This window comes from Rhodofomes roseus (assembly GCF_022264815.1).
Source record: "Rhodofomes roseus strain CIRM-BRFM 1785 chromosome Unknown C8Q71scaffold_9, whole genome shotgun sequence".
In the NCBI taxonomy this organism is placed as follows: domain Eukaryota; kingdom Fungi; phylum Basidiomycota; class Agaricomycetes; order Polyporales; family Fomitopsidaceae; genus Rhodofomes; species Rhodofomes roseus.
In genome coordinates, this window is record NW_025952965.1 from 330,246 (window position 1) to 355,731 (window position 25,486).

The following is a 25,486-nucleotide window of genomic DNA, read 5'->3' on the forward strand; positions in this document are numbered from 1 at the left end:
CACATTGGCAGCAGCCAGGATGGCGCATCATCTCCGCGTCTTCATATAATCCTCCAAGCCCAGTTGTTCAAGCTCTGCTCGACGGCATGTGCGGCGTGCTCTGATATCCAGCTCCTCTTCTCGCCGCTCACGGCATCGATGTTCATATTCTTGAAGAGGTATTCACAAGCAACCGCACGGCCAGAGTGGTAGCCTACGCCATCATACGCGCGGATGAAGAGCAACGGAAGGCTCCTTCCGCTGATGATCTCGACTCTTGACCGAGACTTGGTCGGGGCACCAGACTCGTTCTCGCCACTCGTCGGCACCGCATCCTCCTCCAGAGCCTTCAGGACATCACCCTTCGGTGGCAGCTCGACAAGGACCAGAGTGTGGAGAGGTCCATGCACCGGAGGCGTATGACTGACGTCCGTCAGCGTACCCGCCGTCGGGACAAACTTTAACTGCCCCTGTACGGCAGTAGTGGCGATAAACGGCTGAACAGTCCCGCTGAATGGAGTGTGAGTGGCCTGGAAGATGCGTGTCCGGAGTGGACCCAGAGGACCGATGTAAACGTCTAACGGCTCGACCGTCGCTGTCGTAGGATTATGATAGAAGAAGTTGGCCGCTGTTAGCTCGAGCAACTCTCGCGGCGGCTGCGCGTTGTAGTCGGTGTTGGGCACATAGCGTGGAGCGGTGAAGAGGGTGGGGAAGGGGGTTATGGGGAGGTCGGGAATCTTGTTGTTCTGGCCGAATGCGTCGAAGAACGTGTATTGAAACTTAGCTGTATTGATAGATGTCGTCAGCAATGAGCGGAGATAACACGGTGTGGGAGGTGACGTACAGATCCCAACGATTGTCCAGCACAAGTAGTCGTCGACTTCGTCGATAATCATGTTCTGTCCGTTCGTGACTTCGTCGCGCACACGAGGTGCCTGGAACAACAACGGGTGCGAGCCTGCTTGATTGGCCAGGCCGGGAGTGGGCGGCACGACGACACCAGGAGTGCCAGGCATCGGTCCTGCCGCCGACAGATAATGTCGTGTACCGTCAGCATTGACCCTTTGCAGCGCGATCTTCTGCATCTGGCTCACGGGGCCGCCATCGTCCTGCGTGATTCTGCCCTTATCCACCTTCCGGATGATGAGTGGTGGTGTCGGGGTACCGGTGACATTGTCTGTCAAGACAATCTTACTGCCATACAGCACCGTCTGCGGGCCAGGAACTGCTCAGCCCCGAGTCGTGAGTAACGAGTCGAGCAAGATTCCAGGATCACGTGGGACGCACCGATGGGTGTTTCGCTGTCCGCTGTAACAGGTCGGGTTATGACGTTCACGGTAAACGCGGACCAGGCGACGTTACTTGCGCAAAGCTGACCGCGGTCAACAGTCATGTATTTGGTGCGTACAGTCTGCGAATTGATGCGATTAAATAATGATACTGGGCCGCCCGCGAGGATACAAGATGCGATGCTACGCGTCTTGGCCGTCTTCTTCGATGGCTTCGAGATGATAGTCACCGGCGCAGAGTCGAACGACGCCCAAACGCGCCCGTTGCCTTGCTCGGTGCCATCAGGACCAGTAGCCGGGGGCTCCGCGATATCAAGAGATAGCTGGAAGCTCTTCGTCTTTGCGGTGCCCGATACATGCAGGAATTTAAAGCTGGCGTTCACATTGTGATCCAAGGGTGCCTTCTGCTCAAAGGTACGATCTCCGTTCTCGGTGACCACGGCCATCGCCAATTGCTGTGACTTCAGGTTCCATACTGGACCTTCTATGTGTACGACGGGGGGCGGGCACAAGAAGCGCTTCTCGCTACCATAGGACTTCTGCGCCACGGCTGCATGTAGGCAGACTACGGTTGTCATGGGCATGACGCGTGCGGGATCGTTGGAAACATGGTCCTGGACGACGCGTCGAATCTTGCGATGAGGGTCGCTCATGTCCGAGTCCTCGAGTCGACGCTTGGTGCTCGTACGCTAACGCAGATGTTGGCGCATGACGAAATGCTGCGGACGTGCGAACTCACCTGGACAGGTGTCGATGGACCAGCCACGGGGTGGCTGTTATCCGGCCCTGCCTGAGGGGGCATCCAACTGAGAGCCGGACCGTTGGAGATCGGAGGAGGTGGAGGTGCTTGCTTTGCTGCGTCTAGGATAGTCTGCAGACTCTGTTCCGCGGCAGCCATATCGATCCGGGGGCTCTGGGACACGCTAGGCGGGTGAGGAGCGCTGTTATGGCTGTGAACCTGTATCGCGGTTTAGAACTGACGCGTGAAGTAGTGGGTGCAATTGAGTTTCACCAGCAGGCTCAAATCCGGGTGCTGGGGGGAGCCCGAACGCGAGGGCTCGTGCTGGTGAGGAGGAGGAAGGTGATCCTGGCTGGGCGCGGTGGTAGCGGAGGCCATCTGCAGCTGCAGGGGACTTGCGAACGGGACTATAGTTCGCATAGCGGACTTGGGTCTAAAGAGCGCGTTCGTGAAGCTGTGGGAAATGTCGAGTGTGGGAGTGGGAAGAAACCTCCTTTTTACCCACGCGCGGCCATCTTATAGCGACCGCACAAACCCGTGGGCTGCCCCCGAAACCCGCCCCCGGGGTCCCCCGGCTTCTCGGCCCACGAGGTTTCCCCGCACTCTGCCCGCGCGATTCACTGGCAAACAGCATCCCATATGTTATGACATCCACAGCGACTAGAAACGCCTGTCAAACAAATCCATCGCACCCAGCAACAGCGAGTGTCCGGCCGTCAGTCCCTCCAGGATGCCCTCCGTGGCCCCAGCGGCAAACAGCTCGTCTGACCGCACGCTCAACTGATCTGCACCCTCGCGTTCCATCGCCAGCCCCCGCGACGCACGCAGCGCAGACAACGCGTGATAGAGCGCCTCGTCATCAGTGAGGTCGTACTCCGAATACGGCGACATCAATTGGTCGTCCGAGTACTTGTTGCCGGCACGCCGCGAGGCTAGGAAGTCACCTGTATCGACCATATCAGCGCAAGCTCTCCCGCGTTTCGACGGCGTACCGAAGGTCAGGATTCCAAACTTATCCTCGCGCTGGATAGCCTCCTCGGCCAACTCTTCGTCTAGTGGCTGTGCGTACAGCTCTCCATCTGGCGGTGTGGTAGGGAGCCATTCGTCTTCCTCTGCGAACGGCGTAGAGTAGCCCGAGCGAGTAGGAGAGCGCTCAGCTCGGATGGCATCATCCTGCAGCCATTTCCATCCGTCGTCGCGTTCCCCCAGACCGAGGGAAGAAGGGAAGAAGTTGAACAGACTGAATGGATCTTCGCGTTCCCCAGACGGCGAGCGCACGATGGGGGATGTCAGGTCGTGGTGTGCAAGGACACTTTTGCTGCGGGGCAGATGAGGACGAGACGGCCGCTGCTGTTCCCGAGTATGAGGGCCGTTGATGGCTCCGCCATTCACATGGGGTGTGGATTTTGAGCGGGGAATAAACATGGCAGTAGAATGAACGAGAGTGGGATTGCTTTCCGGCGGGTGAAGGAGGTGTATAGGCTTTATAGGAGAAGGAATGGCCTCGACGCGAGGAGCGCGTCAATTGAAAGGTGGAGAGAGTTGGGCTGGACCGGACTTGGCCGCTCGACGCACTGGCGGGGCAGCCACCACTCCCCGATCCGGTCGAGGGTCTGAGGTCACGTCCCGCCATCAGATCCAACTCGACATTGATGATGGAGCTGCTAGCATGCCCCTACGGAACACATCGGAGCAAGCCTGCAATCCCAAGGCCTAGGCCTCCGGGGGTCGAGATTCGGAAAACAATCCTATACACACCTAGACATATGAGCACAACTGAGTGGACAACGAACGGTGATGGACACAACAGACGCCGTTAATTGGCGAGCACGTACCGTACTATATAGTGATAGACATGCATATGGCAGCCAACAGACAGGACGAGATGGATGAGGGAATGGTAAACAGAGTTGGAGGATGTATGATATCGAGTCCGTGCATGCAAAGAAGTCCATTATACTCCACCGTTCGTGAACAAGAAACAAGAGTGCCGATGCGTGTCAAGACGAAGTCCATCTGACGATATGGTACAAGATCGTGACCGGTCGTTACGACAATCAGGCAGCTGCAGCAGGCCGGATAGCCTTCATCTGCCTCAGCTGAGCATGTCGCGCGGCGTCCGAGAGAGCCGCCGGGCGTCCCTCCCATCGGCAGGCCGGTCGTGCGTCTCAGGGAAGGGAACAGCGGACCGCCGTCGCGACGCACGCTGCTCCTCCGGCCGGAAGCCCAGCTCGACGTCCTGCTGGTGCTTCTGCCAGTCCTCCACCTTCATCGTCGACATCCGCTTCGAGGACGCCGTGCCGGGCACATGCGCGAGAATGTCCGCGCTCAGCGTCCGCGAGTGTTGGCGGGAGCTACCTGGCTGCTGCTGCTGCTCCATCGTCCGTGACTTGCGCTTGTCGGACGTACCAGCGGGCTCGCCGGATTTGTGCTGCTTCGCGGCGTCCTTGCTGACTGCGGCGGCCTTCTCAGCCTGGCGCTTAGCCACAGCCTGCTTCTCCGACGCTTTCGCCCTCTCCCACCGAGCTTTCGCCTCTGCGATCTCCAGCTGCTCTTTCTCAGCACGCGTCACTGGCTCCTGCAGCTCCCGGATCTTCTCACGATGACGTTCATCGAGTGCTTCGAACGTGAGCGTGCGCGTCGTCCATGGTACCGGCGTCTCCGCAGGCTGGGGAGAGCGCGAGGCAGCCGGCTTCTGCGGTGGCAGAATTGTAACCGGCACACCACCTTGTGAATGCGACCTCGCATGTGTCGCGTGAGGTGTTCGCAGTACAGTGGGTATATCGTGACCGGTGGACGCAACCTTTTGGACGGGTGAAGGCCGCCGCGCACCGTCTGCAGCCGTCCACTCGAGGCCGTTTGCTGAATAGTGGCTCTCGATTCTGTGCCGCTTCATCAGCGCCTCTTCCACTGCTGGGGATACGGGAACACGGGGAGTAGGGCTTATCGGCGTGGTGGCGATGGGCGGTGTAACGCCAGACGGGGGCTGCAAGAGCTTGCGTTCACGGACATACGCGTCCCAGTCATCGTCGCGTAGAGGTGCACTAGTCGGTCTGCCGATCGACGCACCGATGCCGGAGGACATGACTGACAGCTCCATTGACTGCACACGAGCACGAGGGTCCGCTTGGCGAGGGGGACGCAAGTGTGCAGGAGCTGCGGGCATGAGGGAACCAATGTCTTGACTGAGCGTACGACGAGACGTGAAAGATTGGTGACGCGAGCCAGACGAGCTAGAGGGGTCCGTGGCCTCGGTCTTGAGGATCTCAATAGACTTCCGGATAGTCTGGATCTCCGTCAAGAGCTCCTCTTTGCGTTTGAGGTCTTCAAGCTCTACCTGGGTCATCGGAGCGTCCTTGGCCTTGGGGCTCTTGCTGGACTCAGCAATGTAGACCTTGGGTACGTCATTCTCGATGCCAAGACCCAAATCGAGCACAGGAAGAGCGCCAGGGCTTTGCAGAAGTTTCGAAGTGGAGCGGTGCATCTCCTCGTTAGGAGCAACGATGAAGTCGGATACGCCTGACTGGTACCGCTGGCGCGGTGAGGGCGACAGCGATTCTGTATCCTTGAGCAACGAGGAAAACTCGCTGTCCATGCGACCATGCTTGGCAAGGGCAGGATGCTCACGGTCCCACTCTGCTTTCTCCTTCTCCAATTCGGCGAAAGCAAGGGCAGCGCGATTCTCGAGCTCCTCATTCGGTCGCCTGGCCGCTTCCTTGATTTCCTTGAGCTTCCGCTGAAGCACCTTGAGGACTTGGAACTGAACTGCGATGCCCATGAGTGAGACCGCACCGATGAGACCGAGCTCGATCTCCATCGTCTGGTTGACGGGAAATTTGATACCGTTGTTCGTGAACTTGGGGAACAAGGCGGTGAAGCCCAGGTTCCAGACATAGAACTAGCAGCGCATCGCTTGTCAGACTTGCTCTTTGTAGCAATAAACGCACACATACCTCCTTGAGGTCCCCCGTAGTAAAACAATCGATCCCCAGAATTACGGACGTAGCGCCCACGAACGAAGTGGAGAGGAGAAGGACATGATAGTGGATCTTTGGAATGGTACATAGCACGAAGCCAATCACTCCGAGCGCTGAAGGAGAAGTGGTGTTTGTTTGAGCGTTTATCGAAACATGATGAACGGGCTGGTCTCACCGATATACAGAATCCACCTAAGCCCAATCGGGGAAATGAGCCCGCCGTCTCTGAAGCACTGTATCCACAATGCAACCACGAAGCCTCCCCACGCGCCGACGAAATACCTGGTTGCCTGCCAGAAGAAGATAGCAATGCCACCACCGGCAATCCCAGAGACGCCGCACGCGAGCATGAAGAGCCCGCGCACGGCCTTGGTCGGCGGGTTCACGGCTTGAAGAACGCCAAAGCGGATGATGAGCGAGAAGCAGACGAGTGCGAAGGTGTACACGCCGATAAGGAAGAACGAAGTCCACCGGTTCTTGTGTCCGAGGAAGGCACTTGGCAGGCCAGTCAAGATGAGCAGAGCTCCGAGGACACCAAAGGCAGGGTCGATTTGCGTGTCCAGGGTACGCAACGCCTCAGCGGACGCAGAGGCAGCTGCGGCAGCCGCGGAGCTATTGCTCGAGGCGGACGCGCTTGCGGTAGACGTCGGGGTGACGGTGACATTGAAGGTAGAGACCGGAACGGACGTGGAAATGGTGATGTTGTTACCTCCGGACCGGATGGTCGTGACGAGGGGCGTGTAGCTCGTGGTCAAGGAGAGCGAAGTGGAGGCGGAGGGTGTGGTGGTCGACGATGCGGCTGAGGACGAACCGGCGGCTGTTACGGCGCTGACAAGGCAAACGGCTGCAAGCAGAAAGACTAGAGGCCGGCGCGTGCGCGCTGCAGCCAGCATGTCGGGAAGGGCGGGGAGGGAGAGGGGGAAGGAAGGAAGGGGATCGGAGCAGAGAGTGGTCGGAGACAGAGCATGTCCTGGCTCGTCGGGGGGCTTTCATGGCCGCACGCGAACGGAGGCTGGAAGGCGCTTCCACGTGGGTCCCAATCAGCTATAGCTACGCGCTACGCCTGCCGACCTCATCACTGCACCAGTGTAGCAGCCCGTCTATCTTCATCGCTTAGCGTCTTATCAGCACCACTTTCTTGCTGCTCAACGCGTTAGAAGACTCCAGGCATCATCCATTGTCCCCTCGCAAGAGCTCGCAAGGGACCCGTCTGTACGAAGGTCGGATATACAACAAGCTTGCTATCCATGAGGCTGACCGCTCCCACCCAAACGTCCCTGGTTTCTCCGTCTTCCCCACTCCATGCCATCTGCGTCCGGCAGCTCCAAGCTCCCACAGTCATTGTGGGACGCGCGCAGCAACGTAGCGACGATGTTTTGGGTGCCCAAAAGCCCCGGAACTCTATGCGAAATGCGACAGTTTCGTGGGCACGATACCCATCTGCGTCAGTGCTTTACGAATGATGTTGGCCTGGTCCACCCATCGTTTCTCTCCTTTGCGAGTAGTGATTAGGCATTGCTTCTCGATAACCGTGATGACCTTCCCGCTGCGCCCGAACCGCCCTACACGCCCACCAGCGTGCATGTACGCGTCCCCCGGTCGGTCCTTCGGCAGGCCGAGAATGAACACATGAGTGAGACTCGGCAGATCCAGTCCTCGGGTCGTGGCAAGGGTGGACACGAACAAGGTAGGTGTTTCCGTGACCTCTTCGGGAGCCTCTTGAGTCAGGTATGCACCTCCCCCTGCTTCCTCGAGGACGTCCAGCCCTTGGGCGTTGACCCCGAGCTTGCGAAGTTCGCCTATAATTTGACGCACAGGCGCAGATGCCGGCAAAACCAACAGAGCTAGGCGTGGAACATCCAGCGCGAATGCTTCCGCTATGGCTTCTAGCAGGTGAGGATTGAATGGATCAGTGTCCATATCGTCTTCTGTGGTTAGGTTATGTCAGAGGCATTCTCATGACACAAGACGCTCGTGACGCACGATGTGGTTCTGCACTTTCGGGCGCGTCGGATTTAGGGTTTCCTACAGTTGACTTCAGTGCTTCGCCATCCACACGACGCACTTCGGTTTTCGCATCGGGGCTGCCCTCAGTTGTCTCGCCGGCACGGAGGTTTTCAACTTTCCCCGTCTCCGACACGACCAAAACATGGTGCTTGATCGATGTGCCGCCCAGTGACCAAACCGCGCGAATGTCCTCCTGAGCATGGATGTCCTTGTCCTTCTTGAGGTTATCCGCGATTTTCACCCAACCGCCCGCCTCTCGGAACCACCCGCCGCCTAGGATGGACTGTCGGAAGGTTGCCCGAAACGTTGCGCTCGCCATGACCAGCTGTGGGCGATAGTCTCCCGGTGGCTTGGGCTGTATCGTCTTTTCAGCCTTTATTCGCTTTTTCCCGCTGAGAGGCAGCCGCACAGGCTGGTAGATAGCGTCCAGTAGCTGGCGGGTCGGCGTGGGGTGCTTACGCAGCATACGTTCCGCCTTCAGTCGTTTGTACTTGTCGCGCGTCTGTGTTGTCCATTCGAGGAGATAGTCGACCTCGTCCACGACCACGGCGGACAGTCTGTCGAGCATGAGCGTCTCGGGAGACGACTGGTAAGCCTCCAGCAGAGCTTGCGGGGTGCCAATGAGGATGTGCGGGGGTTCTTCACGCAATACACGCAGACGGTCCTCGAGCGGGACTGAGGCACCCCGTACGAGTATTTGAGCGACAGAGTCCAGGGAACCTATCTCAGGGATGGCTTCATGGATTCGCTGGATCCAGCGATAATATTGGTACGCCAAATCTCTATGCGGGACGATAATGAGAGACGTTATGTTCTGCGCATCGAGGGCCTGGGGCTCTTTGGAGAGCGTCGCCAGCATGAGAGAAAACGACCTGCAAATGCTCCGTGTCAAAAACACGCGGAATACAATGGAGCATTGTCAGAGCACGCACTTTCCGCTCCCCGTCGGTGTCTGCAGCATGACGTCCTGCCCCAGCATCACCGCTTTGAACAGCTCACGCTGCGTCTTGGTCGCATACTTCACAGCTGGGAATGTCTCCCGCAGAGCTGACACGAGTCCTGGCTGTAACCAACGATCAAACGGTATGCGTTCGTCCGTTCCAAGGTATGTAGAGGGAGGTTCATAATAGACTGTACGACCTTGGGTATCAACTGGAGAAGGAGCGGTGCTGTTGAGCCTATAGCGGCAATGTGGGAGACGGCACGACGGCCGTGGCTCGAAGAGCAGAGGACGCTGCGCTGAGAGCAAAGGCCGAGGCCACCTGGAGGGTCGCATGCAAGAAGTGCGCAAATAGGCGCCCAAGTGTTACTCTACTTTGAGTCTATGTAGACGCTCGTTCCAACCGTTGAAAAAACTATAGCTGGGACAGACTCGCAATAGGCACGTTCGCAATCGGGACAGACGCAACTTTGTCATTGCACATGGAGATTCGACGACTAGTGGTTCGTACGATAAATATTGCACGATGGTAGAGTGTGTGGGAGCGAGAGGAAAGTTCGGTTTAGATGTGTGATAGAGTAGTAGTAGACTTGAACTGGGTGAGGATGGAGCACGGGAAAAGCCAAGGAACGAGTCACCACTACCACGACATCGTCACCAACAACGCATCATGAAGCTTCCTCGTCCTCCGCCCGCGTGAGCGGCTGCGACTCCTCGTTGTCTTCATGACGCTCCTCAGCTGCCCCATTGCCCATCCTCGGGAGTTCCTATTCATCAGCGTCGATCGGTTGGTAGTTACCGCGGTTGCGCTGGTTGAGTAGACGACTGAGCACGCCACGGCCCTCGGGGGTCGGCCGAGACACACTCAGGCGAGACCGTCTGCTGCGAGATGAACGTCTCGATACAAGAGAGGCTCTTTCGGACTCCTCGTCTTCCAAACGTTCTTCTAGTTCCTCTGCAGGTGTCGCAATGAGCAAGGATGTGATCCAGAATTGTCAGTCGACTTACCTTCACCGAACACAGCATCCATCTCCTCCAGGGGCACACCCCTAGTCTCAGGGTATACTGGTGGACCGTCAATAGAAGGATCTGCGGTGTAAACATGATGACTCACGGAAGTATACTGTTCAGGGAAAGTCAATCAGCATGGAATTTCTGTGTGGTGAACGAACATCCATACTCACCTACAACAAAACTGCAAACACAGAAGAAGCCGTGCATAGGATACAGGCGCCACTCGATGTGCTCTTGCAAGAACGGTGTCACCTCACCGACAAGGAAATTGAAAGCCCAGTTCGTCGCGGTGGAAATCGAAACACCCTTAGCGCGAACCGTGAGAGGCATGATCTCAGGAGGGCTGAGGAAGTGAGTTAGCGGAAGCACACGACTGTCAATAATGGAAGTCCTACAAGAGCCATGGGATGGGACCCCAACTGCAAGTAATGTCAGTACACCGACGACTTACAATTGGTGATTAACTGACCTGAAACCGAACGCAGCGTTAAAGATGATAACACAGATGACGACGGCGTTAGGCGTCTCCGGTACGTCGATGTACATCCACCAGCCAGTAAGACCAAGTGCGACGGCCATCTACAAGGCACATTATTACCGATCACGTACATGCTGAGAAAGGAGACTCACCACAACGGCACCAGAAAGCAGAATGGGACGACGACCCAGGCGGTCAACCAGTACCCACCTGTGTTCCTGCTATTAGCATCCTCTAGCATGGCTAGGCAGATTAAGAGAATACTGACGTTGGCAGAGTGCTGAGAAGGTAGATAATTGCGTTGATTCCAGTCATGAGAATGGCATCACGGCCTACCCATCCCGCCTCTGCAAGAAGGGTTCAGAAGCAATTCACCTAAAGCCACAAGCAACGTACCTTCAAACACACGAGCTTTGGTCGAGGCAAAATCAGTTAGTACAAATAATCGGATGATGTGTAGTCCGCCTTACGAGCGTAGTACGAGATCACTGGAAGTAGCATCGTCAGACCAGCACAGGGCACGCAAAAATGTTGTCTTTACCATTGATTCCATTCTGCAACGAGTTCCAAGTAAATAATCATGCAGGCGTCGCGAATGGAGGGCTCACTCACGAGTTGTGCGAACGCCTGCGAAGACATAGCAAGCAGGACACGGCGCTTGTATTTCTGCCACATCACGCTGTAAGACCGGGCCTCTCCACTCTCGCGCTAAGAAAGAAATCAGCTTGGGATGCCAGTCCACGAACATCAGACTAACCTCGATCATGACTCGCTCTTTGATTTCTTGATACTCGGCGTTAGCAATCTCATCGTGAGGGTCGCCACCGTGCAGGTCGACCAGCACTTGCAACCCTTCGTCATCCTGGTCAGTATCGATAAGCCATCTAGTAGTCAAAATTGTGAGCGACAAGTGTAGGACGTCAGTATCCCGACTGACCGAGGACTCTCCGGCATGAAGGCAGTACCAGCTGCAAGCAGAACCCCGATCACGCATTGGATGAACAACGGGATACGCCAGGCCATGTCAGAATCAATGAACGAGCAGAAGTAGTCGATCCACTGATGACGATACTTAGCACAAGGAGAACCAACGACGAGAGTGCATTACGTACGACTGAAGAAGCGTAGCCGAAGATGTTCCCAGTGAATTCCATGCAAGCCAGTGCCCCTCTCTGCAGGCACGGTCAGATAGTGGGCGCTACGGCACCTCGTTGGACGTACATGGCTCGGCGGCGATATTTCACTCTGGTATATAGGTACAATCGTTCTGGCAAATGCAGGGCATTCAACATCGCGCAAAGCACTAGGAGACGCTGAGACATACGATAGCAAACCAACGCCGAAGCCGGCAATGACACGACCCACGACCATGACCCAAAAGCCTGGAGTGAAGGTCTGAACGGCGCCTCCGACGGCGAATACCAGAGCACCGATTAAGAGGGTCCCCCGCCGACCGACGAGATCTCCAACGCGACCAGCCGCGACAGACGTGACTAGAAAGAGCAGATATGAGATGTTGCATTCGGACTGATGCAAGGAGCTCACTGAATGCGCCGATCTCAAGGACGGCGACCATCGTGCCGACCTCAACGGGGCCGGGGTTGTTGAAGAATTTGCGGAAATGGGGCCCTGTGATGACCCCAGACATGACGCTGCGATGCCCATATTAGTGTGGGATACGTGGCAATGCTGTGGGCCGCTGTTACCCTTGATCATAGCCAAACTGCGAGGATGGTCAGCGACCACGCTGGCCTGGACGGAGGAGCGACTCACCAAGAAGACGCCGAGACTGGCGAAGACGGAGATGGCATAGAGGAGAGGCTGGCCGACGAGCTTGCGTCGCGAGGGGGAGGCGGTCGCGTCCATGATGCATCTGATGTTGGCGGGGACGAGAGGCGGGTGGTGGACGGGGCCAGGAGGGATCACTGGCGAATGCGATGTCGCTCGCGAGGCGACGGTGCGCGAGCCGGCGTGGCTGGAGATGTCCGGCCGGCCAGCGCCTCCGCGGGTCCGATGACGCCGCCGCCTCCTGCGCACACTCAGGCTGCCCCAGTGTCCGCACTCGCCATGTCCCACTCCGTCGACTCCCTCGACAGCGTCTCCGTCGCCTCCGACGCCTCGTACGGCACAGACGACGACGACCGCCTCGCAGAGCAGGAGTGGCGCGAGAGCCTCGGCCAGCTGCAGCAGCTCCTCGCCGTCGTCCTCATGCCCATTTTTGGCCGCTGGTTGGGCAGGAAGTGGAGCTACTGGGGTGCGTATGGCCGTGAACATCACCTCCCCCCCTGAGCTCATCCGGCCACAGCGTATGCCAGGTACCTGAGAGTGGGACTCGGCACGTCCTTCTTTTTTGGCGAGCTCAATGCGTCATGACACCTCCTGTCTGCGAATCAGAAGTGGCTCGCCGGCCCCGCCTTTCTCTCGCCAGCCTGGCTAGCCTGCATCCTAACTCTACGTATCAACTCTGCAAGCGCACCCGGTGCCTCAAACCCTCTCTGCCGCATATCCTCCACAAGCTCGTTCGCCACCGCCCATTCCCGCCGGCGCACAAGGCCCCGCAACAGGATGTACCACGTATCGCTCGCTATGAACCCATCCTTCCTCGTCATATCCCGATAGTACCGCATAGCCTGCTGCACGCCGTCCGGGTCCTGGTTGTCCAGACACGCGTTAATGAGAAGATTGTATGTCGCCCTCTTCGGTCTGATACCCCGATCCTTCATTCGGTCCCACATCGTCTGACGGTATTCATCGATGACCTCCTTGCCGAGCCAGTCGCTGCGGTGGATCGCTGTGAGCATTGCCGTGTACGTCACATCATTTGGCTTCGCGTCCTCGATTTCGCCTCTTTCCATCCTACCCAGAAGGTCGAACGCCGAGCGGAAGCCAACCTCGGTTTGCGTCTTCATCTGGTGATCGATGATGGAAGTCATGGTGGCCGTATTCGGTTGGACGCCGTGTCTGTGCATGAGATTGAGCATGATCTGCGCTGCGTCGTCCCGGACCTTCATGAGAGCGGAGAGGACAATCGAGAACGTGTACACATCTCCCTTTAATCCGGTGGGTTCGAGCATCTGCAGAACCTCGGCGAGTGACTTCAGTTGATCATTCCGCGCGTACCAGCGGAGGAAGGTGTTGTAGGTCACGATGTCAGGGTGAGGACCCTTGGATAGCATGTGTTCTAGCAGAGCGCGCGCTTGTTCATCCCGATTGTAAAAGAGCAGGCCATGTAGTATCGTGTTATAGACGACCAACACGGTCCCCTCTTCAGGAGGCGGGGACATCTTCGGCAGTTCATGCTGAAAGTTTTCGAACCGCTTCAGAGCATCGTCAACCTCGCCCGAATGATACGACGCGTAAATGACAGCACGATAAGCCAACGCGTCCGGCTTCACGCCTTGGTTGAGCATGAGGTTCCATGTACTCAGAGCGTCGTGCGGCGCCTTGAGTTCGGCGTACCCTTCGATGAGAGCCGTCCACATCGGCAAGGGAGGTCGGATGCCCAGTCGGGTTACGTCGTCCCATAGCTTCTGCACGAGGTCCGTGCGGCGACAACGCATGAACGCCGTAATGAAAGATGGCCATGTGAGCTCGGGAACGACGAGCAGCTTGTCTGCGTCTTTCTGGGTTTGCGAGACGGTTAACCATCGGTCAGGTCCCGTCAGACCTTCCATGATACGGCGATAGAGTTGTTGTATGGCCTGCAGCGCTTGGTCTCTCGTGAGGTTAGAGAACTGCTTCGCGAGAGCGGAGGGACGGGCGAGTAGTTTTGCGGCGTCGAGGCGGCGCACGAAGATCTCGACTCGCTTCCTCAACTCGTCGGGGAGCAGCTTCAGCCAGGGGAGGGTATGTTTGTGAGGTGCACGAACTGTAGTCTGTAGAGCCATCCGCAAAGCGCCAGCAAAGGAATTCTGCATGGCGAAGGCAGTAATAGTGGCGAGGAAGATGTCACTGCGGACAAATTTCGCAGCCGGGCTTCGTGGGGAACCCGTAGGACTGTCGCCGTCATGTTCTGGTTCCGCAGAACCCTGGTCTTCTTCCCGGAACATCTCCAGCGACGGTGCCTTCGTCTCCAGCAACGCCCAGTAGCGTTCGTATAGCTCGATGACGGCCTGGGAGTTATTATCCAAGATGTGGGCGAGCATACACTGCCTGAGCCCGTGGGACACCCCACTCCCCGCCGCGCACAGTGCGAACTCCGGTAACGCCTTCTTCTCCAGGTCCGACCAAGCCGAATATTGACCCCTCTTCGCGCAGATGGTGACCACGAGTCTGGAGAACATGTCCGTTTGGACGGGTCCGAGGAAGCGCAGCATGTGGCGATCGCTAAGGACCCTCCAGACGTGCCATGCCTGACGCGGGTCGGCCGAATCGACGGCGTGCTTCAACATTATGAACGTTTCGTTGAAGACTTGTACCTCGTTCGGGGTGAGCCCATCGTGCGGTTGCGAGTGCGGTCGCTGCAATTGCTTGTCGAGGCGACCGATGAGCTTCGCTGGGTCCAGGGTAGATGCGGATGACGATGCTACGGGGCGGCTAGGGCCATTGCTACCGCCTACTCGAGCTAAAGTGGGAATTGTTGAGTTCTGCCTGCATAGCAGACGCGGTTCCAGAAAGTGGAGGGAGATGAAGGACGCGGCACGATGACCTGTATGTCGAGCGAGCATACGAAGACCCGCAATGAGCTCTAGAGTGTCGTCGTAAGAAAAGCAGACGGCTGAACGAACACTCACTTACACCTGCAGCAGAGGCAATCCAAGAACGCTTCCCGTGTTGTTTTCCGCTGTTGGTGAGCGGGGGGAGACTGACGGGTATGTACCCAGCACAAGTCTCGACGTATTCGAGCTGACTTCGGACGAAGTCCATTAGCGCTCAAGCGCCCGACGCAAGGATTGATCGATCACGTGCAACATAGTCGAAGTAAGTAAGCGCCTGTAACATGGAGTAACTTGTTCTCGCTGTACTGCAGTCGACACCCATCCGTCCTTCGGCACCTCTCCATCCCTCCGACCATCACTCTGATCTGCTTGCAGGATGGGCCACGGAAACTCGAACAAGCTCTATGTTACCCATGCGGAACACTCTGGTATGTTTGGCCAGCATACCGCTTCTTCTGCGGGTGCGAAGGCGTAAGTGGCCTGTTCGGACCTGAATTGGGTCTTATTCATCGCTTTGCAGGAAGAACCAGGGGCCTCATCCTGCCGCTGTAACTCCCTTTGATTGCTGCGCGCTCTCATTCCAGCCGTTCACCCACCCCGTATGCGCGCGGAATGCAGATGGTACAGGCCTTGTCTTCGAACTCACCAACATCATCCCTTGGCTCAAGTGCGTGTTATGTACTGCAGCTTAGCATTACCCGTGCAACCTGACCTTCAATGTAGGCAACACAACAACAAGAATCCCATTACCCAGGAGCCATTAGCTCCATCCGATCTCATAACGTTGCACTATTCCCGAAAGCCCAACGGGGACATTCACGACCCTATCTCGTTCAAGCCGTTCAGCGAGCACTCACACATAGTGGCCATCGCTTCTACTGGAAACGTATTCCTTGCAGAGAGTATCAAGGGTGGCCGTGACTTGATCGTTGACGTGAAGTTCAAGAAGTGCGTATTATTCATGTTTCGGTGAACATTTGGTCTGACGCTCAGTCGCAGGGAGGACGTCATCACGTTGCAGAACACCCACGGCTTTCCCACTGAATCCGTGTCCAAAGCGCCAGTAGCGAAGGATGCTGTACCCGAGAACAAAGCTATCGCGAAGGTGGGCACAGCTGCAGGACCATCCAAGGTGAAGGCCCCAGTACCTTGTGAGTTCACCTTCGGCTACTCATTCGGCCGCACTTACTAACAAACATGCAGGGAACATCTCTCCGTACTCCACAGGCTTGCCCGGAGCCTCATTGACCTCCACGTCCGTCGATCCGCAAACGCAATCGTCTCAGCTGGTTTGGGATGAGGTATGCACCCTAACGCATGCGTAGTACACAATGCCTCATTTCGTCATAGGAGGAACTCATGTTCGACGACTTCGCCACTCCAGCAAAAGGCAAAGGCAAAGAAAAGGACGTAGGCAAGCGGCGCGCTTACGTCCGAGTTGTCACCACGCTCGGAGGTGGCAGTCTCAATATTGAATTGTTCTGCGAAAAGGTGCGCTGCTGCATTCAGGTGGTCAGTAACAGTCAAATTGACATCTTTGGCAGGCTCCAAAGACGTGCTACAACTTCCTCCAGCTAGCTAAAGCAGGCAAATACAGTGACTGCCTATTTCACCGCCTCGTACCCGGATTCATGGTGCGTGTTCTATGCGTCTGACTTATTCCGTTTACCCAATTGACGTGTTGTACAGGTCCAGACTGGAGATCCCACTGGGACAGGATCCGGCGGTCAGTCATACTGGGGCACTCCGTTCCGGGATGAATACGACATGCGCAATGCTGCGAAGCATGATTCTCGTGGCGTCATTGCTATGGCTAACAAGGGACCAGCAACCAATGGGTATGTACAGAGTGCGTTCGATTGAGAACTATCGTTGTTGCTAAACAGTCATGGGACAGGTCGCAATTTTATATAACATTTAAAGCGACTCCACATCTTGACAAGAAGCACACTGTCTTTGGCAAGCTCGTCGGTGGAGAAGATGTCCTCGACGCCCTGGAAGCAGTGCCGGTCAAGCCTGGTACAGAGAGGCCCGCGAAGCCAATCCGAATCACTGAGGTCATTATGTACGTCGCTGCAGCTACAGAGTCATCTCTGTGTACTCATCCATCTGTGCAGTTATCAAGATCCCTTCGAGGAATACAAGGCTCGGCGAGACAAGAAGATCGCAAAGAGAGCCGAACAGACTCAGAACCGTGTTGAGAGTGACCAGACGTCCGAGAAGGACGACATCAACTGGTTCGGCACGAAAGTAGGCTCGGGGAGGCAAGTTTTCGGTGGTGACGGCGGTGGAGGTGTCGGCAAGTACCTCAATGCTGGGATGAAGCGGCCAGCGCCTGAACAGTCGTCGCGGTTCAGTGACGTCGGTATCCCAGACGATACGAAGAAAAAGAGGAGGACCGGCTTTGGTAACTTCGAGGGGTGGTAGAATATATGGGTCCAACGCATTAGGCTGTACAATAGAGTATGATACATGTGCTTCTAAGAGACTGGATGATGTCCTGCAGGGTACCGGCACTATGCTGCAACAGGCACGCGTTCCCTCTCCTCTCGTTCTGTGGGGCGCTCCGGTTCTGGCTCCTGCTCTTGCTCTGGCGCTGTAATTGAGCGTTGAGAATAACCAAATCATAGATACTCGCGACGGCAACAAACCTGCTGGTGCTGTGGCAGGTACAGACGGCAGTTCCTGGGCCCGACGCGATGCGTCTTCCGGGGCCAGCTGTGTGTTGTGAACAATGAGTACATGACACCCATTCTCAGCAAGAAGTCAATTAGACATACCACTTCGTCCCGCAAGGCCTGCAGCTCGCTCTGTACCGCCTCTTCTTCCTCGACAGACAATGTATTCGAGAGCATTTCGTCGATTTCCTGATAGGGCATGAGGACGCAGAAACTTTGACGATAGGCCAGCAGCGACATACCCGTTGGTACTCTCGTGCCTCAGCCGTCTCCTCTAGTAGCTTCTCCACAGCCTCGACATTCATCTCCTTGTGAATTTGCTTCAGGACCTCATTGCCTTGCTGCAACCCGTGCAGCACGGAAACCTCGATCAAGGAGAACTCGATCGTCGACACCTGCGCAAAGCCATGTCTGTTACATAGAGTTCAGGCGGAAGCGCAAGTGCAACACACCAGCTTGTCCAGGTTCTCCAGCTGCGCGTCTGTCTTGGCCAATAATCCCTCCTGGTACTTGCGTTTCCGGAGTGTCAGCAGGGCGCGGTCCTTGTTCCCCGCTGCTAATTGCTGCTTCGCTATATCATGTTCCCTGTTGAGGACCTCTTGGATCTTCCGGAGTCCTACTTGTCAGCTGTTCCCCACGAGATCTGAGCGAGAAGTGTAACGGCTCACCTTCTTCTGATATTGTCTCACTTTGTCGCGCTGCAACTTGAGACTGGCGCAACAGGTCGACACTGACTGAGTTCGGGTTCAGGAGCGGGTACGTACTCTAGGATAGCACGGTCTTGTTTGGTGATCTTCGGCGCTGAAGGACCGTTGCCCATGTCGAGACGTCTACTACCCGAAATCGATAGAAGACACTAGGATGGAGAGATGATTTGCGAACAAGACGCGTCGGTCCCTGCGACTGCCAGAGCGGCTGAGCCTGCTTCCAAGTCACAGTGTGGCGAGTCGATCATTACACCGCTTCAGAGGCGCGCTGTGACGCCGGCGGTGATATCGGTGGCTATCCCCGTAGTCGTTCTGCCAGCGGCTGCCCTGGAGGCTGGGTGCACAATACTTTCACAACCGTCCACAACCGTCACGGTGATCCACGACAAAAAGTACATACAGCAGCGAAAGATAAGTTAAATATCGCACAACACATCCGTCCATCCCCAACATAGACCTGTTACAGTAGAGTACAACTCACGACGGCGGCGTCGGGATCGCCTGCAGACTAGCTCCCATATACATATTGTTCTGCGATGCGATGAGGTCAATGTCTTGCATGCTCTCCGTCAGCATGGGCGCGGGACCAGCATATCGGTCGCCGCAGGTCTGCACGAGGAGGTCGTGTAGCATCGAGGCGTACCGGTCTACGAACAGCATTAGTTAGATACCTTGATGGCAAGTTGCAATACGTACGAGCTAATGGAACGTGTGCGCCCACACGGAACATGGCCATTCTGAAGCAAAGACGTGAGCGGGTCTAGAGACGTCGTCCCCCTGCAGGTCGGCTCACCGGATATAATCCACCTCGGCCCAGATAGTCAAGCACTGTTCCTCACTGTTTTCGCTCATCGCTGCATGCAGGAATCGCACAAAGACCCTTCCGGCCATGAACCAACACATCTGCAAAGCAAGTGTCTCGGCTATGCTATCACGAGAGAGGGCGAGAACAGACGCACTACAGGGAACACACCCAGGAACGAGAGGTCGTAGCTGGTCGAATTGACCTGGTACAGCAGATCCAGGATCGCGCGCGAGGCTGTTAGGATCCGGCATGACGAGATACACTTACTCCTGCCGATGACCGCGTGGGACTCATGCAAGAGAATATCCGCACTATACAGGCTAAGTGAGCAACAGCGCACAACAGAACATGGACAGGGTGCATACAGATGCGCAGCAGTACAAGCAGCGAACAAATGCGGGTCGATCTGCTCCTTCGCCGGGTTCCTCAGATGAACAGGGAACGACGACTTGAACGCCGTCGTGAGCTGGTCCAGTTGGACGAACGCCGTCGTCTGGCGGGGGTCGATCGGCTCGCCGTCGGGGCCGCTGTACTTGAATGCCTGTGGCTGCGGCTGAGGGATCGGTATGTCGATGATCTGCGCGGACGGCTCGCCGGAGTGGTGCCTCGACCGGAAGCGCATATTGAAGTTCTTGACGCGCGAGAGGATCATAGTCGCCTTGATATAGAGGATGAACCCGTCCACTTGGTCCTCAGGGTGCTTGATGAGCGTGCCCTGGTCGTGCGACCATTGTCGTTCCTGCGGGAGGACCAGGATCTGACAGAGACATACATGTCAGCGTAAAGGACCCAAGTTAATAAGAGGATGTCGTACGCCTTGCTCGTATTGGTCCCGACGAAGCGGTAGCAGCTGCGAGACGTCTTGATCATCGAGGGTCATCGCCCAGCCGTTTGCTGTCCCGTGGCAACGTTCAATAGCGTAGGCTGCACTCGGGTCAGCGACACTCATACAGACCGGGACCGTATTCTCGAATTAGCTGACCTATCCAAAATGTGTTCCGCCTCATCTCATCTTCGACGACAGTCGCAGCCGGTGGCAGCAGTGAGGGTGGTCTTATAGGCTCCGCGATCGTGTTGAACGGAGGGCAGACGTTTATTCCGCACGGAATGGCGTAGCGCAGTGCATGAGATGTGGTCAAATACGCCTATGCTATGGTCAGCGCCCTGCGATGCGTTAATGTACACATATACGGCTTACGTCGGCCCACCTGAAGAAAGCTGGTGTGAGTGCGAGCATAAAGACTGAGCAGTATGTCACGCTTACTTTGCATTGGCCCAATACCACCATGCGAGGAGAGTAACAGCTACCCTCCCATCAGCGCAAGTACAACGAGACGAAGGCGTGGATATTTACCTTGGACCGTCTGGAATAGCCTCCCGCCGTCCTGCATCGACGCATCGATCGCTGATTTGGCGAATTTTGCCTGCATTTCCGGGAAAGAGTCAACGATGCCCTCGCGGTCCCTCCATTTGTCCGGAAACACGTCGTCTACGTATATGAATGTCAAGAAGAATTGCGTAGGACACCACGGATGATCGCTTACAGGGAGAGAATTCAGGGCCTGACGGTATCGCAGGACTGGGGATTGCAGCCGTGTACATGCTGCCTACAGCGCATATGGCATGTAGGAGACCTAAGGAAGGGAATCTTGGGTGCGTGGGGGGTAGCAGTAGTGTGGAGAGAAATGTGCGCTGGTGGAACATGCGCGTCGCGTCAGGGTGATATGAGAAAAATGCATCGACTCTGGAAGGTTTGTGAGCACATTGGAAAGCAACACAACAGACCACGCACAAATGTCGCAAAAAGTTCGGTGTGGGCAGGTTACGCGGCCAGGAGCTGTACATAATATCGAGACCATGGTCAGAGCTGGGGACTTCTGAGGTTGTGCTTCGCTCAGCAATAGGAGAGCCGTTGGTGATGCGTGAAGGCCCGGGTGCACCCATGAGGCTTGCGACTCCTGCTAGATTGTCGAGAGGAGACCCTATCTGGAACTCTGGCAAGCTCAAGGCAGGGTCGATAGCCATCGTCTGGTCAGTGTTGTACAGATCACCTGCATAGCTCGATGACAAGTGAATGGCGCTATCCGACTGCCTCCCAGGAGTGACGCTGTCTATGGTATGGGTCCCGTTCGTTCGGTGAGATTCCCTACTGGATTGAGGTGCCGTATCCTTGTCCTGCTCTCGCAAGAGAGTCTCGAGTTCATCTAGATAGTGCGGGCAGCATGGACTGATCAGCCACGTGAAGCTTCATACGATTAGCTTTTGCTCACTTATCCTGCTCTCGAGACGCTCGAATCGAGCTTTCGGGTTCTCGAATACTTCCGGGCTACTCTCGCCCTCTGAGACTGGGGGGTGGTACTTCAGCACGAAGGTGCTACGGGTGATTGCGTGGCTACGGTACCTTCGTCGAACGTGCATTGAGGGTGGGGCGGAAGCTCTGCGCCTGCTGGTGCATGCGCAACTGCGTATGAATGCGATCGAATGCATGTCGAGCAGGGCCGCTTCGCATCGCTATTGCATCAAGGTCAGTTACCGTACAGGAAGCCAGGATGCCTCGGGCATCGGCCACGGCCACGGACCATTTCTGTCCGAGTAGGTTCCGGTCAGTGTCTGGTCTGCTCGCACCAGGCTCCGAGACTTACCAGCTTCCGCCTTCGACACTGGTGACATGCCTGGGACAAACTGCGTCGGCCACGCTGTGACGGGCGAGAGACTCGGGCATCGGTGGCCTACCTGATTACGCCGCAATGCGTGGGCGGCTTGAAATGAGTGATCCCCGCTTGTACGGGACGCCGAGCTGGTAGCCTTGGGCATTTCCGTCTGCCTGCTGAGGTCGTGAATGGACGCGTCGCTGAATGTTTGGAAGAACGGTGGGTGGTGCCACCGGTTGGGGGCTTTAGGTCGCGAGAGCCATCGAACAGCCGACTCTCCGCCTAGACGCCTGCCATACCGGGCATACCAACGGGCGCTCCGATGGGATCGGCCTGTCATCTCCCGCCGATCGCGTGCGTTGTGCATCCACAGCCGCAAGCTCACAAATACCATCGGCCACCTTGCGGCCACCCAACGGCCAGCACACTCCTGGTGGCAGTACTTACTCTCTCTGCGCACGGATCGTTCGGCAAGAAATCGCGACCTCACTTACGACAGCTCGCTAGCAGACAAATCGGCCTATGGTGCGGGACACTTAGTCACCGGCGCTCAAGCACTGAGGAATGCCACCCCGTCCTGTCTAGGGAGGGTCATTTCAGCCACGCGTCCGGCATCCCAAGGCTGTCCTGTCCAACTTTTGTAAGAGCTGCGTGCTTGAAACGTCTCATAGTACCGAATGTTGTCAGATGTGCCGAAGCTTTGTCGGCTATAGCTCGATTGAACGACGAGTCCCCCGGGTCGGGATTCGCGTCATCTTCTCCCTGTCGGTGCGTTTGCGCTACTGTGCTCATGATGAGTTGCTACTTCTGCGGTTCTTGCTTCGGCCTCGCCAGTAATTCTCCCCGAGTATACGTACTTACAAGTCGAAAGCATATCGACTGCTCATGATAAGTATGTTGCCAGGTGACTGCGCTTCGTCGATGTGTGTAGCTGTGCTTGTCCATCGCCGTCTACCCTGTCAGAATATCTGCGACCGTGCTGAACCACATGGAAGGAACCCTGTTGTACAGCGCTTCGACTTGCAGGGTGCAGTTGCCGGTTAGTTACCGGTTTGCTCCAACTCGACCCTGTGCAATCACACCAATAGGCCGTCCATGGCATCCCTGGGCCGCCACATCGACGTGCGCAATGAATCGGATAAGTACAACTCTGAGAAGTCAGTAGTACGTGTTTTCGCTAAAAGACACTCTCTTTGCCACCTCCGCTCCCGGCCACTCATTCGTGATCAAGTCCGTGACGCTGGAGGTAAATCCCGCCGGTGTCTTCAGCGATGGACAGCGCGGTTCAACGAGATGATCGTCGAAATTCCATCAGCGCGATAGTTGTCCGGCTCAGGAAACGCGAGCTCCGTGAGATCCGCATCCCACACGAAGTCCTGCGGGTTGGCAGTGTCGTAGACCGGCCACTGCAGCGTGACGGTGTCGTTCGGCCTGAAGCTGTTCGGGTCCAAGTCGTATATGAAGCTCGCCCATGACCTGCTCATGAGTTTCGCGAGCGTGAAGTAGCTCTCGGGCACGCCGTCGAACGGGTCCGGCACCATGTCGTACCCGTACCCGTTCGTGTTGTCGAAGACGAAGGCGACCTCCTGGAAGTGCGTCACGCCCGACTCGAGGGAGATGCCGTTCGGGCGCGTGTTGAAACGGTAGCAGTATGCGGGGGTGCCGCCTGCTGCCCAGGTGTGGCATTGTAGGCGGCGCGACGCGATGAACACTACGTCCCCTGCATATGCAGACGTGCGGCGGTACCTAGCGGTGCGTGTCAATGGTTGTAGGTTTTCCAAGGTGAGTCATATGCATACTGCAATCCATAGGTACCGTTCAGCCTCTTGCACTCAAGGTCGGCCGGAATGCCCTCACAGGGAGCATCAGGGTATGCATTGAGGATCTGTTCAGCTAGAGCAGGAGCTAGTGGGGTACGGGGGAGCCCCGTGCCGTCTATGTAGGCACGCGTCAGCCATCTGCACACGGTACAAATTATTCTCATTAGATTGCTCACTCGTGATGTAAGTCAAGAACTCCTCGGTGGTATTGATGCCCATGGGACCAAACGCAGTTCCCTCGTCGGTGTTCGCACCGGATATGATGGGTACGTGCACGTAGTCGCCCGCCTCGAGCTGGTAGCTCGCGAGCTTCGCCACGAAGTCGCCGTCGATTATGGGGGACCACACCGTCGCATTCGTCGTGTTGATCGCCGCGTTGAGCGTGACGAAGGGCACGCTGCGCAGGCAGCCAAGCACGTCAATCGAGTCCGTACAGCCCACGTTGTCGACGAGGGCTTGGTAAGGGGCGTCGTAGTGATCTGCAGTCCACATGCCCTGCTGCTGGACGGAATTGCCGGACTCCATGATAGCACCGCGGAAGAGCTTGTCGTCCCGCCCGTTGTATGCAACGAGATGGAAACCCACAGAAATCGCGCCCGCACTCTCACCTATATGCAGACGGCATGACTACTCGTGCACACCGTACTTTAGCGACTAGGAGCTCACCCCATATCGTGACCTTCGTTGGGTCACCTAAGGGAGATAGTGAGCGATTTGCGACGACTCGCCAGCAGTAGGGGACGCACCTCCGAATCCGCGAATGTTTTCTTGGATCCAGTGCAAAGCCAGCCGTTGGTCTCTAAGAGCGACATTGGTGGTACCCTCTCCCGCAAGTTGACCAGAAGCGAGGAAGCCCCTAGCGCACAAGTGAGTACAAATATCACTGCATCAGTCAGCACTCTGCTAACCATGCCGAAAGGCGATAATTGAATGAGACGCCAATGAAGGGCTTGTCTATCTCCACGCTGTTCTGAACAATGAAGGACAAGTTGTAACGTTGGTCTGGGGAGCCACCCTCAAAGAATCCGCCTCCCTGAGTGTATCTCAGTCACCAGTCTACATACACGACACGCCAATCAGCACTCACATGGATCCATACGCCCACTGGCAATGGCTCATAGGCGGAGTAATTTGCAGGTCGGACTACGTTCAAGTACAGGCAATCCTCGCTGATGGGATAATTCCATTGGTCGGACTGCATGAACTATTTTTAGGGATCTCAACTCTCCAATCATTACAACTGTGGCACTCACACCGTACCCGACGCACTCGGAGCTGTAAGATGTCGCGTCCCGAGTGCCGTCGAACGACGTATTGAGTGAATGAGGATGCGCAAACCTCAGATCTCCGAGAGGAGGCTGCGCAAACGGTATCCCCAGGAAGAAGTCTTGGTCGTACTCTGCGACGTAGCGACCAACGTATGTCCCGTTCAGAGCGGTGGCATTCGGTGCAATGACCTCTCCAGACACGGCGATGCCATGGCTGAAGAATGCCGCCGTGACCACCAGGAAGCAAGTTGAGAGCGAGCTGAATGCCGAGGCCATCATGTCGACCACCTCCCTGAAACCAGAGGATTTATACATGACCGCAGCGCCTGTCTCCATCATAGACAATATATCAGGCCAGAGTTCTGGTAATATTGAGTCCAAGACACGAGACGATGAGCAACGAGTGTATAGTGCATTGAAATCTTTGACAACTTAATGGCAGTCGACACGCGGGGATAGCGTCTTGTACCGCGAGA

At 56.5% G+C, this 25,486-nt stretch overlaps 10 protein-coding genes across 10 annotated transcripts; 1 reads left to right on the plus strand and 9 right to left on the minus strand.

Moving 5' to 3' along the window:
* Positions 1 to 41: 41 nt before the first annotated feature.
* C8Q71DRAFT_706652 (uncharacterized protein) lies at positions 42 to 2,427 on the minus strand (the record flags this gene model as incomplete). The annotated part of the gene is made up of 5 exons (XM_047920517.1): positions 42 to 763; positions 824 to 1,204; positions 1,267 to 1,957; positions 1,996 to 2,226; positions 2,281 to 2,427. 5 exons carry the CDS (start codon positions 2,425 to 2,427, stop codon positions 42 to 44), a joined length of 2,172 nt encoding a protein of 723 aa, XP_047779211.1.
* Positions 2,428 to 2,623: 196 nt separating this feature from the next.
* C8Q71DRAFT_756605 (uncharacterized protein) lies at positions 2,624 to 3,733 on the minus strand. Its single transcript, XM_047923613.1, has 2 exons — positions 3,000 to 3,733; positions 2,624 to 2,951 (listed from the first exon to the last, which is right to left on the minus strand). The coding sequence occupies exons 1-2, from the start codon at positions 3,430 to 3,432 to the stop codon at positions 2,668 to 2,670; spliced, it is 717 nt and encodes a 238-aa protein (XP_047779212.1). The 5' UTR covers positions 3,433 to 3,733; the 3' UTR covers positions 2,624 to 2,667.
* A 369-nt stretch (positions 3,734 to 4,102) lies between these two features.
* C8Q71DRAFT_796479 (uncharacterized protein) lies at positions 4,103 to 6,877 on the minus strand (the record flags this gene model as incomplete). The annotated part of the gene is made up of 3 exons (XM_047925681.1): positions 4,103 to 5,905; positions 5,961 to 6,097; positions 6,160 to 6,877. 3 exons carry the CDS (start codon positions 6,875 to 6,877, stop codon positions 4,103 to 4,105), a joined length of 2,658 nt encoding a protein of 885 aa, XP_047779213.1.
* Positions 6,878 to 7,385: 508 nt separating this feature from the next.
* Positions 7,386 to 9,267, minus strand: C8Q71DRAFT_707150 (P-loop containing nucleoside triphosphate hydrolase protein; the record flags this gene model as incomplete). The annotated part of the gene is made up of 3 exons (XM_047920544.1): positions 7,386 to 7,912; positions 7,968 to 8,863; positions 8,924 to 9,267. 3 exons carry the CDS (start codon positions 9,265 to 9,267, stop codon positions 7,386 to 7,388), a joined length of 1,767 nt encoding a protein of 588 aa, XP_047779214.1.
* Positions 9,268 to 9,372: 105 nt separating this feature from the next.
* Positions 9,373 to 12,422, minus strand: C8Q71DRAFT_808984 (general substrate transporter). The gene is made up of 20 exons (XM_047926029.1): positions 12,197 to 12,422; positions 12,130 to 12,146; positions 11,969 to 12,075; positions 11,748 to 11,916; positions 11,645 to 11,690; positions 11,536 to 11,595; positions 11,361 to 11,482; positions 11,181 to 11,307; positions 11,036 to 11,131; positions 10,965 to 10,977; positions 10,894 to 10,911; positions 10,823 to 10,834; positions 10,692 to 10,773; positions 10,576 to 10,633; positions 10,415 to 10,524; positions 10,341 to 10,364; positions 10,116 to 10,288; positions 10,046 to 10,054; positions 9,940 to 9,996; positions 9,373 to 9,886 (listed from the first exon to the last, which is right to left on the minus strand). The coding sequence occupies exons 1-20, from the start codon at positions 12,287 to 12,289 to the stop codon at positions 9,699 to 9,701; spliced, it is 1,581 nt and encodes a 526-aa protein (XP_047779215.1). The 5' UTR covers positions 12,290 to 12,422; the 3' UTR covers positions 9,373 to 9,698.
* Positions 12,423 to 12,465: 43 nt separating this feature from the next.
* Positions 12,466 to 15,273, minus strand: C8Q71DRAFT_756615 (uncharacterized protein). Its single transcript, XM_047923614.1, has 3 exons — positions 15,161 to 15,273; positions 12,724 to 14,987; positions 12,466 to 12,672 (listed from the first exon to the last, which is right to left on the minus strand). The coding sequence occupies exon 2, from the start codon at positions 14,812 to 14,814 to the stop codon at positions 12,814 to 12,816; it is 2,001 nt and encodes a 666-aa protein (XP_047779216.1). The 5' UTR covers positions 14,815 to 14,987; positions 15,161 to 15,273; the 3' UTR covers positions 12,466 to 12,672; positions 12,724 to 12,813.
* A 106-nt stretch (positions 15,274 to 15,379) lies between these two features.
* C8Q71DRAFT_583431 (cyclophilin-like protein) lies at positions 15,380 to 17,607 on the plus strand. The gene is made up of 10 exons (XM_047919511.1): positions 15,380 to 15,552; positions 15,602 to 15,748; positions 15,805 to 16,029; positions 16,081 to 16,232; positions 16,285 to 16,382; positions 16,432 to 16,572; positions 16,626 to 16,715; positions 16,771 to 16,919; positions 16,979 to 17,146; positions 17,199 to 17,607. The coding sequence occupies exons 1-10, from the start codon at positions 15,458 to 15,460 to the stop codon at positions 17,506 to 17,508; spliced, it is 1,575 nt and encodes a 524-aa protein (XP_047779217.1). The 5' UTR covers positions 15,380 to 15,457; the 3' UTR covers positions 17,509 to 17,607.
* On the minus strand, positions 17,553 to 18,740 carry C8Q71DRAFT_583380 (Snf7-domain-containing protein). Its single transcript, XM_047919510.1, has 7 exons — positions 18,524 to 18,740; positions 18,428 to 18,470; positions 18,212 to 18,364; positions 18,002 to 18,154; positions 17,862 to 17,948; positions 17,733 to 17,799; positions 17,553 to 17,677 (listed from the first exon to the last, which is right to left on the minus strand). The coding sequence occupies exons 1-7, from the start codon at positions 18,577 to 18,579 to the stop codon at positions 17,598 to 17,600; spliced, it is 639 nt and encodes a 212-aa protein (XP_047779218.1). The 5' UTR covers positions 18,580 to 18,740; the 3' UTR covers positions 17,553 to 17,597.
* Positions 18,726 to 22,190, minus strand: C8Q71DRAFT_756624 (uncharacterized protein). Its single transcript, XM_047923615.1, has 17 exons — positions 22,005 to 22,190; positions 21,914 to 21,943; positions 21,851 to 21,855; positions 21,673 to 21,782; positions 21,542 to 21,616; positions 21,064 to 21,475; positions 20,816 to 21,015; positions 20,626 to 20,760; positions 20,536 to 20,575; positions 20,470 to 20,479; positions 20,254 to 20,416; positions 20,086 to 20,195; positions 19,637 to 20,028; positions 19,426 to 19,582; positions 19,260 to 19,369; positions 19,163 to 19,203; positions 18,726 to 19,113 (listed from the first exon to the last, which is right to left on the minus strand). Exons 1-17 carry the CDS (start codon positions 22,083 to 22,085, stop codon positions 18,944 to 18,946), a joined length of 2,241 nt encoding a protein of 746 aa, XP_047779219.1. The 5' UTR covers positions 22,086 to 22,190; the 3' UTR covers positions 18,726 to 18,943.
* A 702-nt stretch (positions 22,191 to 22,892) lies between these two features.
* C8Q71DRAFT_899675 (Alpha/Beta hydrolase protein) lies at positions 22,893 to 25,289 on the minus strand (the record flags this gene model as incomplete). The annotated part of the gene is made up of 8 exons (XM_047928788.1): positions 22,893 to 23,668; positions 23,722 to 23,827; positions 23,919 to 24,350; positions 24,409 to 24,435; positions 24,489 to 24,598; positions 24,651 to 24,775; positions 24,830 to 24,937; positions 24,996 to 25,289. 8 exons carry the CDS (start codon positions 25,287 to 25,289, stop codon positions 23,188 to 23,190), a joined length of 1,683 nt encoding a protein of 560 aa, XP_047779220.1. The 3' UTR covers positions 22,893 to 23,187.
* Between the last annotated feature and the right edge of the window lie 197 nt (positions 25,290 to 25,486).